At 39.6% G+C, this 13,797-nt stretch overlaps 1 protein-coding gene across 1 annotated transcript in view; it reads left to right on the top strand.

The window, feature by feature from the left end:
• The window catches only part of LOC306877554 (uncharacterized protein), a 29,092-nt gene that overhangs the window by 11,637 nt on the left and 3,658 nt on the right, over positions 1-13,797 (top strand). The window contains exons 7-15 of the mRNA XM_079429386.1: positions 4,953-5,096; positions 8,202-8,313; positions 8,411-10,278; positions 10,370-10,445; positions 10,523-10,565; positions 11,329-11,458; positions 11,544-11,749; positions 11,917-12,013; positions 12,168-12,236. Of these exons, the coding sequence (XP_079285512.1) occupies positions 4,953-5,096; positions 8,202-8,313; positions 8,411-10,278; positions 10,370-10,445; positions 10,523-10,565; positions 11,329-11,458; positions 11,544-11,749; positions 11,917-12,013; positions 12,168-12,236 (2,745 nt within the window). The remainder of the gene's footprint in view (positions 1-4,952; positions 5,097-8,201; positions 8,314-8,410; positions 10,279-10,369; positions 10,446-10,522; positions 10,566-11,328; positions 11,459-11,543; positions 11,750-11,916; positions 12,014-12,167; positions 12,237-13,797) is intronic.

Consider the following 13,797-nt stretch of genomic DNA (forward strand, 5'->3'; position numbering starts at 1 on the left):
TAAGACAAAAGTTACCAATCATATGAAATTAGTATTAATAAAAAATTTATTTGCACTAAAGAGGTGGCACAGAAGAACACACAAGTGGCTTGTTGTAGGTACATTTTCAGATGTTTAATGAGGCTCAGAGGTGGCATGAGTGCAATTAAATTCATGTGGAGATTAATAACCCGACTGTGAATGATGTGAGTGTTTTGTCAGTGAGAAACTGCAGCCGTGGCGGGGATGATTTTGGTGTGCCGGCAGAACAACAACAGTGCGCTACATGTTTCTTTTCCCCTCATTTTTTTTTCCAGTTGATGGAAATCCGTCTTAGCGACAGAGTAGTTTTTCCGTTAGTGGACCCATAGCGAAGTGATTACAGAACGCTTAGGCCTCGCTTACATAACTTTTGCTAAGGATTCACCTATCGTTTCCACTACTCTGGCATTTTCAAGGTTGAAAACGCTGCAGACCCACTGATCTATATGTAATGTTCTCTATTATAGATCAGTGTGCAGACCCCGTTTTAGTTTGAAAACTCCGGGGTTGCGTTTTAGTGAAAATGGACCGGAGACTTTTGAAAACGATGGCGTGGCTGCTGTTGTGTTTAAAGGGTTAAAACCTATGATTCACACACATAACACCCACGAATAGTTCATAATCAACAGATATATGATTACCTTTTGGTCGAATAGATGCTGGCAAAAGTTTCAAGTCCTTTCTCCCGGTGTCCGTCCTGGCTCAGTCGAGTTCAGACCACTTGGAGCTCAAAACAAGGTTTCATTCAGGTTCTGATAACTGGTTACAATTGATTAATCACTAAGAGACTTACATTTACATTTATTCATTTAGCTGACGCTTTTATCCAAAGCGACTTACAATTGCTATATATGTCAGAGGTCGCACGCCTCTGGAGCAACTAGGCGGTTAAGTGTCTTGCTCAGGGACACATTGGTGTCTCACAGTGGATTCGAACCCGGGTCTCTCACACCAAAGGCATGTGTCTTATTGGATTGGATTGGATTCAATTTATTGTCATTGCACATGTAGGTACAAGGCAACGAAATGCAATAAAGAAGAAGAAATACAGCATAACATGAGGAAAGAGAGGAGAAAAAAATTGTCCTCACACTACGCTCCTGAACGAGAGTGCAGTGTGAGAACAGACAAAAACCTCAGCATAAAGCACAGTCAACACAGGAACATAACTTGCATAGTAATCCTAGTTCAGACGAAACAGCCATCCGGCCAGCAGCCATTACAGCGCAAACACACGGACCCGTTATCACTGACAGGATGAAGCGACGAAGGCGTGGGATGGGGGGCAGGGAAGTGTATGAGTGTGTGTATGTGTAAGTTCGTGTGAGTTCGTCTGCCTTGAAATCCGTTTCGCCAGCACTCCAAACCAGTCGACTCAGTTCGCAGGTTGTGATGCGACATAGCAATTGCCATGGAAACGACCTTGGACAGAGCACAAGCGCCGACAATAACAAGGTGTTTGATGGGGGGAGGGAATGGAAGAAAGAGCGTCTCCCTGCAGTATTCACCGGAGAGTTGATACCAGAGCGGCCTTGCCAAGCCGTTCTGTTGTGGGAAGCCGGAAAGAGATAAGATTGTTTTGTCTTAGGGCGAACAGCTGTCTTCCAGTTTCACAGCTATTCTCATTGTCCATTCTGATCTCCTTGTCCATCAATTTTCCTTTCCAAAGCCGAGAGCTTAGCCGTGATCGAATCCATAGTGCGGTTAATCGCCTCTGTTTCAGAGGCGACCGCTCTGCCTACAGCCTCCATCATGACGGGCAGCCGTGAGAGGTTTTGGATAGCCAGTCCCGTCTCCTTAATTTTCTGATAATTTAGGGCAACGCCTAATCCAAATAGCAGAAACCCAGTTATCATTGTTCCGAATAAGAAGATGTCTTCAATGTCCTCCACGGAGAGAGCCGCCAGACACACAACCCGCCATCTCTCCCATGCGTCCATCGTGTAGCCAGCAGCAAACGTCCCAGCGGGACATTATCCACTGCGCCATCACCACCCCCTCACCAGACTTGTTTTAAAAGTCTAACGAATCACCAATACAATGGTTTCGTTTTATTAAAAACAATAACTCTTAAGCAAATAACAAAAATAACTGCGAGTAAAGTCTTCACCACGAATGTCGGCCCCTAACATCAGTTTCATAAGCATTTTATAGCCTTGAATATCATTTGCATTAATCTTATTAAAAACCTCCCATAATTCTTCCATCTTCTGTCCATGTCTGTGTCTGCCCCCTCCTCCCGTGCTGGCAGGAAACGCGACCCTTGACACAGAGTCACAGAGGCTTCACAAGAGAGTGTCAAAAGTTCAAAAGGAAAATTTATAACACCTCTAGATAGCAAGCGTGCCTATTGCTATTTTAAACTATAGGAAAAATTGTAGCACATTTCAAGTTCAAGTTGAGCTTTATTGTCATTCCGCTACATGTGGGGACATACAGTGGAACGAAATGTCATGTCTCGCAGGACCACGGTGCTACATAAATACAGACATACAACAATGAAGTAAAAAACACTATAAACCTATACAAAACTAACCTACTGACAGATTTAACTATAAATATACTATATATAAGTATTTACCCTATACAAACTAAAAGAATAAAGGATAAAAAAATACAACTATACGAATGCTTCACATAAATATTACCCTATACAAACTAAAAAATAGAAGATAAAAAATACAAACTATACGAATGCTTCACAAATACTGTACATGTGCAAAGAGAGACATTTGAGTCAGCAGCTGGTTGGGGAACAGTGCAGGATGATTTGTAGTGCATGAGCATGTAAACATACATATATTGCTGAGTCTTTTGTGAGATTTATTATTGAGACTATTGTGCTGTGCACACGCAGCAGTGTGTGTAAGTGTCCATAGTGCACATAGTGTAAAGTGTAAGTGTCCATAGTGTAAAGTGTCCATAGTGCACATAGAGGAGAGTGTGTTTCAAAACACAGGCGAGTCATAAGCAAATGACTTCGTGACCACAGACGTTAGAGCCACAGGTCTGTAGTCTTTAGTCTACTTCACACAATTCCAGTGATCTGTTGAAGATCTGTGTGAAGATGGGCGCCAGTTGGTCAGCACAGGTTTTCAGACAGGCTGGTGTGACACCGTCTTTCGGAAGACCTGGCACACATCGTCTTCGCTGATCTGAATTGCAGGTGTGGGGGAGAGGGGGGGTTGCTGGAGGTGTTCATTGTTGTGTGGAGAGGTGTTCAGGGTGGATGTGTGTTTTTTCAAACCTGCAGTAGAACTCGTTCAGATCGTATGCCAGTTGTTGATTCTCCACAGTGCTGGGGGATGGTGTCTTGTAGTTGGTTATCTCTTTCAGACCTTTCCACACTGATGCTGAGTCGCTTGAAGTGAACTGAATCCTTAGTTTTTCAGAATAATTCCTCTTTGCCACTCTGATCTCCTTTTCCGGTGTGCATTTGGCCTGTTTACACAAGACTTTGTCCCCCTTCCTGTAGGCATCATTTGTCATTGGTGTAGGTTAAATGAGTCCTGGTAGGAAGGCACATATCCTCACAGAAACTGATATAAGATGTTACAGTCTCTGTGAGCTCATCCAGATCGGTGGCGGCAGCTTCAAAAACACTCCAATCAGTGAGGTGGGAACAAGCTTGTAAAACCCGCTCTATTTCATTAGTCCATCTCTTTATAGTCCTTAATACAGGTTTAGCTGATTTCAGTTTCTGCCTGTAGGTCGGTATAAGATGAACCAAACAGTGATCAGAGAGTCCTAAAGCTGCCCGTGGGACAGAGTGATATGCATCTTTTATTGCTATGTAACAGTGATCCAATATATTACTGTCTCTGGTGGGACATGTAGTATGCTGTTTGTATTTTGGCAGTTCACGGGAGAGATTTGCTTTATTAAAGTCCCCGAGAATTATTAAAACAGAGTCTGGGTGTTGTTGTTCAGTCTCTGTGATCTGATCAGCTAGTTTCTGTAAAGCCAGGCTCACGTGCGCTTGCGTAGGAATGTAAACACTCACGAGAATGAACGAGCAGAACTCCCGCAGCGAGTAGAAAGGCCTACAGTTAACGAATAGCACTTCTAGATCTGAACAACACATCTTCTTTAACACTGTTAAATCTGTACACCACCTCTCATTGATGTAAAAGCATATCCCTCCGCCGCGTGATTTCCCTGTTGATTCTGTGTTGCAATCTGCTCTAAACAGCTGAAAGCTTGGCAGATGAAGCGCGCTCTCGGGAATGGCGTCACTCAGCCAGATTTCCGTGAAACACAGAGCAACAGCATTTGAGAAATCCTTATTTGTCTGGGAGAGCAGAAGGAGCTTGCTCGTTTTGCTAGATGGATGCTAGGCAACGGCATTCGAAATCCGCGCTGTCTGAGCTTCACGAGCGTGCCGGCTCGCTTCCCCCGTCTGCGTGTCCTGCGTTTGATCAGCGCTGCCGCTCCGCCAACTACTATGTCCAGCAAAGCATCCGAATTATTGAAAACTGGTGAAATATCGGGTGGTGTATACTGCCAAATGTTAAACAATTCATCTCTGGTGAAACTGATTGCAAGGATATAACTAAAGACACGACAAACTAACAAAAACATAAAAACAACTGCGGACAACAGCATGGAGGCTGTCATGAGCGGCACCATCTTAAAAGTAATCTAAAAGTAGTCTGATTACATGATCTAAAATGTTTAATGTAATGGATTGTGTTACTGACTGCATTTTTGGATATGTAATTTGGAATCAGTTACAGACTTTGAAAGTAATTTGAACAAATTTGTAAGTAATCTACCCAGCTCATAATTTAGTTGTAGCCTACATTTGTACCAAATCCTTGTTAGATGTAGTTTTGACCTTCCTATTTCAGGGCAAAATAAACATTTTGGATTTCTGTTTAGGAACCTCCAATCTGTAACCATTGATTTAATTTTGAGTGTTTGATTGTAAGGCCCTGTATGCGGAGGAGGTGGGGTGTTTGTTGGAGAGGAAGACATCTCTGAACAGATTGGAAGGCTGTCAGGACTACATAGCAGCTTTTATTGACAAGGTCCTATGCACAGAGGGCCACTGCCTCCTGATCCACACAAAAAGAGTAAGCTGTTCTATTTTTTGCTTATTCCTTATGTATCATAAAAGATCTAAACCTTGTTCTTCACATTTATACTGATTATGTTAATGACCCCCCCCCCCCCTCTCAGATTTGTTCAGGATAATATTAGCTCCATCATATGTTTTGAGGTGAGGTGCATACATTTGTGTTTAGTGTGGTCAATCAGTTTAAAACAATGAACTAATTAATTGCACATTTTTTCCTAAAATTAATCACGATTAATCCCACCTTACATTTAAAGTTTTTAAATATACTTTCATATTGCAATAATTTCACATTCAATCTTCAAGTTAATTTAGAAACAACATAAAGACAGTATATTTTAATACTTGTTTAGTGGCAAATTTTCTTTATGGCTGAAGGTGAGTCTCACTGATACCAATACTACTGATGATTTTAAAAGAAATGACTAATTTAAGTGAACTGAAAACAATCTTTACATAAAAATAAATGTCATATTTACCTAAATATACATAAACTAAATAAAGTTAACAACACTAAATTCAAAATTTTATATATATGCTTAAAGCTACAATTGTTATTGATTTCCTCTTTCTTTTTTTTCTTTTGTCCTTTGATTAACAGACATCACGGCGGCTGGGTTATTAGGTTATTTGGCTGCTATTACTTTAAGAGCTGAAGGTGAAGTGGATGTGCATGTCTGAAAGTCTTCTGTTTGATGTGGTCTTAAAGACGTTCTGCATCTAAATAAACACAATTCTTGTCAAGAAAAAAGAGACAGAAGCAGCATTTGTGAGTGGGTGGTCAACCCTAGCTCCTCCCCTGTGTTAACTGCATTAAATATTTTTAATGCCATTAAACTGGAAAAATGAATTGCCTGCATTTAGCACTAACAGACCTACCAACTTGTATGCTGTCAGGATTCTGCCACTTCGGTCTGTTTTTCATGGTTTTGTGACAGAGCCCTGACCATCATGTCCTGATTTATGTGAGCATGTGGCTTCGAGTGTGCTCGATCTGTGCGCTCTCTCGTCTGCGTGCCTTGTTTCGTGTTGGGCGGGTTTGTGTTCGGCCGCGTGCTTTTCTTGTTGTCTTGTGTTGTTGCACGCAGTTTGTGTTTTTATTGGCTGCATGCATTCGTGTTATGTCTTGTGCTGTGTGGCACGCAGCTTGTGTTTTTCATTGGCTGCGTGCTTTCATGTTGTCATGTCTTGTGTGAACACGCGGCTTATGAGTATTCTCATTAGCTGCATGTTCATGTCCTGTTTTGCACATGGCTGGTGATTTGTTTCGCTGGCCATGTGCTTGTGTTTTTGTTTTGTGTGAGCACATGGCTTTTGTCTTGGTTTTCTGTGTGGCATGTGCTCTCATGTCAATTGTTTTGACCCCACCCATCTTGTTACCTGATTATTGGTTATTTGTCCCCCCTCATTACCCTCCTCATTTGCTCCCTATTTATTCTCCCTATGTTTGCAGTCCTGTGCCAGTTCGTCATTTCATGTATCCTGTCGTGTCCTGTCTGCCTTGTCCTGTCCATCCTTGCCAAGCCTGGTTGTCAGCCTGTTTTCCCCTATGGGGTAGTTTTTGTTTGTTTGTTTGTTTAGTTTTATTTTATTACATTACCAATAAAAAGCCCATTCTCCTGCACCAGTCCTCGCTCCATCCCTTCACCCCACATACCTGACAGTACGCATTTTGCATAACCGCTATGCATTTTGCACGATTTCGAATATTTGTCGAATTTAAAATTAAAATCCACATTCGAATGCAAAAACGCTCCATTCGATATGCCTTATATGCCTCCAGCCTTATATGTGGCACACAAGATGCGATGACGATGTAGGTGTTGTTGCATTTTAATGCTTTTTTAGTCTATCCAGTTGAACCCACTGGATGCGGCACTGCTCATTCAAAATATAGCGGAAAAAGAGAACATCAATGCAGAGAAGATGTTGTTTACGTCAAAGGTGAAACCAAACCGTTCACACAGAATGCATATCACATTTTCTATAGGGACATCTATCACTGTTGCACTTGCGTCTCGCACAAGAGAGCGGCATGTTTAGAAAACCAAATTAATGTAAGTTCAACTTTTAAAAACGTTTTTCTGCATCCCACTGCATCTCATGTTTTGGTTTCATTGGTTTCACCAATCTCATGATTGGTTTTCGGTATTAAACTATACATACTTACATGATGCTTGTTGTTTCTAATTGTTTAAGCAACGTAATTAATTATATATGGTTTAAAAACAGAAAAACTTTTTTTCTCGATGTGCCCTCTTGTGGCCTCAGGAGAGAAGCCAAAATCCCCCCCCCCCCCCCCCCCTAACAGAAATTATGCCTTTTAAATTCGAATATAATTCGAATTTTGATAATATTTTAGTACAAAATTCGAATTTAGTTTTTCAGCCAATTTGACAGCCCTAGCACAATTTGTCACTCTAAACTATGCAAAAATAGCCTCGGTCCACGTGTGGTACTCAGATCAAGCTATAGCAAAAGAGTTTAGAGCGTTTAGAGTTTTTCTTAATGTTTTATCATTCAAAGCTTTTATATCTTCTTTCGTTTAGTTACAACGATAGCTGAAACGAAGGGGATTTCCTGGAGGGTCATGATTTCTGTGATGGCTATATGGATTTTCTGCGGCATCCAGTATGAATGAAACAGACATATGTGTTAATAATGGCCGATCCATCAAAATAATACTTCTCTCAAAACAAATTTGAAGTAAACATATATGATAATTCCATGTTTTTGCTAGTGTACAGAAGTGTACTGGAGTTATTTTTAATTTTTTTAATGGCATTTTAAATCGCAAAAAAACCCCCCCAAAAACTCTGATGTGCCAAGCCATCAGAAAACCTTGGTATTTATTGAAGTATTTATTGAATTGTTAATTAAATATTAAACATTACATCATGCAATTATTATTTTGACATTAGCCATCAAGGAGCTTCAGGTAATAATGTAGCTATCTAAGAATAAAGAATATATGACAATAACCCCCCCCCCCCCCCCCCCCCCCCATCCCGTCCTGTCCTGTCAAAAATTTTAACAGCACTGATTTGTATATTCCTGAGTGTTTGTTTAGCCCTCTGTTATATTTTTTGTGTCTCAAACTCAGATTGAGAACCAAGTGAAAAAGAGTCTGTCCCAGAAAGCATGCACCCCTGAGACCATGATTGAACTACACATTCAGATTCAGAATGAACTCTGTCAGCACATCATGACATGTGGTAAACAAAACCTTCTGCTTTTCTTATTACAAAAATGTATTTACATTTCATTAAAAAAATCTATAAATGTAATATCTTTTCTTTTCTTTCTGCCCAGGATTTTTGAAGATTAGAAGGGTTCTTGTTCCATTCACATCTCAGAGAACTGGTTCCACTCAGTTAGAATCTGAGTCTGTGAAAAGCTCAAATCAACATCCCTGTGCCTCCTCTCAGACTGAGCAAATGGACCAGGCCCTTCCTAGTCTGCCTCTTCAGTCTCAGCCCAGCCTGCCATCGCATTCTAACCAGGCCACAACCCGCTTTGCATGTAACAATGTTGCCTCATCTCAACCGAATCAATCTAAACCTTTCTCTTCAGATCTTCAGAGTTCATTTTCTTCCTCACCATCTGTCCAAGTCCAGTACCATAAAGTTATGTCTGAGCAATCCAAGCATGCTTACAGTCCCTCATTGAACTGTGTCCCATATTTTCCTGAGTCTACTCCTAAAACTCACATGAATTCTTCTCCGTCTGTTTATTCTCAGCCTCGTCTTCCACTCACAAACCGCACAGCATCTCAAATAAACAATATCTCTGAGTCAGCCAAATTTAGTAAGGCCTATTGCCCTAACATGCAGGTCTCTCAAACACGCATACTCACCCGCCCAATGCCAGATAATAGCCAAAAACAACCAATTCCAGTTAACAACCAAACACGCGTAACAACTCATCCAATACCAACCAACAATCAAACACTCGCACCAACTCATCCAATACCAGCCAACAACCAAACACCTCTGCTAACTTATAAAATACAATTCAATAACCAAACACCCCTACTAACTCATCAAATTCCAGGCAATAACCAAAAACAACCAATTTCAGTCAACAACCAGACACCTGTAACAACTCATCCAATACCAGCCAACAGCCAAACATTTGGACTAACTCATCCATTGCCTACCAACAACCAGACACCCCTACTAACTCATCAAATGCCACTCGCCAACCAAACAAACGTACCAATTCATCTAATACCATCCAACAACCAAACACCCATACCAACTCATCCAATTTCAGCCAACAACCAAACACTCGTACCAACTCATCCAATACCAGTCAATAACCAAAAACAACCTATACCAGCCAACAACCAACCACCCGAACTAATCGAATCAATACCAGCCAACAACCAAATACCTGTATTAATTCAACAGATTCCAGTCAACAACCAAACACCCATACTAACCCATCCAATACAGGCCAACAACCAAACACCCGTATTAATCCAACCAAAACAATCCAACAACCAATCAACCATACTTACTAATTCTATACCAACTTACAACCAAACACTCATACTGACCCATCCAATACAAACCAATTTCCTGGGGCCCGGACATTCTTTCTCTGTGCAACCCAATATTCCCTTAACTGTCCTTTCAACAATAAACACACTTTCTTTAAATGATGATACTGCAATCTCTAATGGCCTTCCTGTAAACCCAATGCCTTCTGCTCCCATTGATGGCAACAACACCCTCCGGTGTAAGAGATGCACCTACGATACCACTAACCTCCCAGTCAAGGCCTTGGCTGATTCCGCCTGTGATCAGGATGCAGGTGTGAGCAGCACAAATTTCACTGATACGGACCATCTGGAGAGCAACTTGCCCACCTCCCTTGTGTCGAAGGCAGCTCCCAAAGAACCTTCACCAGATCCTGGCCACTCCTCTGGCCCATCCAGCGTTCACCAGGATTCTCTCTACACCACCACCACAGAGAAATGTACAAGTCAAGCTCAAGACTCTCAGTCCTCCAACAAGAACTACTCTGGACCAAAACACTGGAGCTTTGGCATGTCAACAACTTTCCGTCAGCTTGTAGAGGCAACATCCATACCTGTCAGGTCAAAAGACAATCTGAACACAACACCTCCAGCGGATTCAACTCCTTGTAGCACATCAGAAGACCTTGATGGGGAGGTTGGTGAATGTTTGATACTTATAGATAGAGGTATGGAGAGTTGTATGTCAGAGATCTGCGTTTCATTCAAAAGCCTTCTTTTCCTACCAGAGGACGACTCATGACAAGATTGTCCAAAGTACTTTTGACTACAGGGAGGCAAAACAAGAAGACAAAGAATCTGCAGGTTATTTACTTCTCAAAAGTGTTCTCAAAAGAATCGTGTTTGTTTTCCTCACTCATTTCTTTTTTCCTGTCTTTTAGTCACCCTGGAACACTTCAGGAGACAAATCAAACAATGCAAGAGGTGGTCTCAAGATATATTCTTATTTAGTGTTGGTTCATTGTGATCTTTACTTCATAGTGGAATCTATAGTGCTTATTTGCATCCTTCCTGCATCAAAATAATTATTAACCTTATGTCTATATTAATGTTTGTGATAACTATTAATAATATTATTAATAGTGTTAATAGTATTTACAGTACCGTCCCAAATTTTTTGAAAGAAGTCTCTTTAAGGCTGTATTTATTGTGTATATATATATATATATATATATATATATATATATATATATATATATATATATATATATATATATATATATATATATATATATATATATATTACAATTTAAAATGACTGTTTTAATATATTTTAAAATGTAATTTATTCCTGTAATTCTGCAGCATTACTCCAGTCTTCAGTGTCACACGATCCTTCAGAAATTATTCTGAAATGCTGACTTGGTGGTCAAGAAACATATTTTTGTTAGCAATGATGAAAACAGTGTGCTGCTCAATGTTTATGTAAAAACCGTGATACATTTCATCATGATTCCTTGAATAGAAGTTCAAAAGTACAGCAGTTATTTGAAATTTAAATATTTTGTAACCTAATTATGGCTTTACAATCACTTTTGATCAATGAATTGAGGATTATTTTCTTAAAAAAAAAAAAAAATTACTTACCCCAAACCTTTGAATGGTAGTGTATACATCTATTTTATTTTATTTTTACATTTAATGGCTTTTTTTTTTTTACCAGACACCACTGTTTTCTGTTGAATAGGTCTCTACGTGTTTCTCTTGTGCGTCTGCCCATCTCTCTGCCTCCAAGTGGACAACCACTCCCAGAGTTCCACCTTACTGCACATACCTCCACAGATCACATCTTAGTGCAGGAATCCCATGGAGGAGAGGTAAGGACAACACGCATAGAGTACATATGACAGTTGTAAGTCATGTTAGCACCACAGCTATTCTCAGTTGTGCCCTCTTCTCCAGGTTAACCAGGTGTGGAGATGGTATGAAGATCCAAAACCATCTAGATCCTCTTCTAGCTCTGTATCCCAAGACAGCGACAGCTCCCTGGCATCTGACGTAGAGTTCTGTGCCGTGTGCCTGTCTGCTGGAGCTGCACTTCTGTGTGCAAAATGTGGCTGTGCTTTCCACTCTGACTGTCACATCCCACCAATTCTCACAAAAACTTGGTGAGACCGTCAGAAACTATCACCCTGTACAATTCTTGATTTTTGAATAGTTTTGGAGTAGTTATGTTTTATGAGACGTTGGAGTTTGATAAGCTTGTGCATTTAAGAACACTAACTGTTTTCTTTGTCCTCTATTTGAGTCTTGGTGTATTTCTTTTCTCTTGCAGTAAGGATTGGGTGTGTTTGCTATGTCAGGATGTAAACGAGACACTCGTGTATGGCATTGAGGAGATGACGCATAGTCTGAGTCTGCAAGATCAAAGAGTGAGACACCACCACCAGCCTGAAAGAATCTACATTCATAGTTAGACTTTTTAAAAGGATATTTTAGAGGATTGTAGTTTAGCATGGTGTTGTGCCACATCTTTTATTTCTTGTTCTGAAATGATATAAATGCAGTGTCATTAATTCTATTCAGAAGTGTGAGAAGCTCGTCCTTGGTCTCCTGTGTGATGAGAACAAGAGCCTGCTCTACAGCGCCACCAAGGTAAATGCACAGTACGTCACAGACACAAATACCGATGATATTCCAATTTTCCAATGATATTATTATTCCAGACAATTTATTGAATAATGACAAAAAAGAATGTACAAGACAGAGAAATTTGATTATAGCTTAAGTTTTTAGAAATGTACTCTGTATTTGTGCTGTTTTTGAAAAAAAAAAAAACTTTTATACCATTTTCAACAAAAGTTTAAATTGAATGTCTTAAATGAAAAAGTCATGTGTGTAACTATCAATTAAAAACACATTTTCGTTACATATTGAATACATGCAAGTGTTTACATGTTAAGAATTTTCACTTTTTTTTAGAAAATTACTTATGTAATTGTTTAAATTTTATGATGTTTAATAATATATATATATATATATATATATATACAGTGGGGATCGAAAGTTTGGGAACCCCTTGCAGAATCTGTGAAAATGTGGATAATTTTACCAAAATAAGAGAGATCATACAAAATGCATGTTATTTTTTATTTAGTACTGTCCTGAGTAAGATATTTTCCATAAAAGATGTTTACATATAGTCCACAAGACAAAAAAATTGCTGAAATTATTAAAATAACCACATTCAAAAGTTTGGGAACCCTTGGTTCTTAATACTGTGTGTGGTTACCTGGATGATCTACGACTGTTTTTTTGTTTTGTGATGGTTGTTCATGAGTCCCTTGTTTGTTCTGAACAGTTAAACTGAGCACTGTTCTTCAGAAAAATCCTCCAGGTCCTGCAGAATCTTCAGTTTTCCAGCATCTTTTGCATATTTGAACCCTTTCCAGCAGTAACTGTATGATTTTGAGATCCACCTTTTCACGCTGAGGATGATTGAGGAACTCAAACACAACAATTAAAAAAGGTTCAAACATTCACTGATGTTCCTGAAGGAAACACGATGCATTAAGAGCCGGGGGGGTGAAAACTTTTGAACAGGATGAAGATGTCCAAATTTTTCTTATTTTGTTGAAATATCATATTTTTCCATTTAGTACTGCCCTTCTGACGCGACAGAAGATACTTGCATGTTTCCTGGAAGACAAATGAAGTACAATTTACCTTGATCTTCAAATTCAAAAAGTTTTCACTCCCTGGCTCTTAATGCATCGTGTTTCCTTCAGGAACATCAGTGAATGTTTGAACCTTTTTTAATTGTTGTGTTTGAGTTCCTCAATCATCCTCAGCGTGAAAAGGTGGATCTCAAAATCATACAGTTACTGCTGGAAAGTAGGGCTGGGTATTGTGACCAATTCTGCGATTCGATTCTTATTTTTATGGTTTCGATTCGATTTCGATTCGATATCGATTAGCTATCAATATTTCATTTAAAATGTTAGTTTTGCAGACATGGGATCCATATTTTGATATAAATGCTGGTAACTGAAACTCTCCTACTTAAGTTTATTACTGAAATACACATCTACATTAATAATAGGGTGCACACAGTTGTTTTTTTTAGTGGAGCAATTCGAAAGATGGACGAGAGTTGAATATTCATATCCTCTTACGTGAAGCACGCGCATTAAGAATCGATTCGGGGATTTCCCGA

This window comes from Barbus barbus (genome assembly GCF_936440315.1).
Source record: "Barbus barbus genome assembly, chromosome: 12".
Taxonomy (NCBI): Eukaryota; Metazoa; Chordata; class Actinopteri; order Cypriniformes; family Cyprinidae; genus Barbus; species Barbus barbus.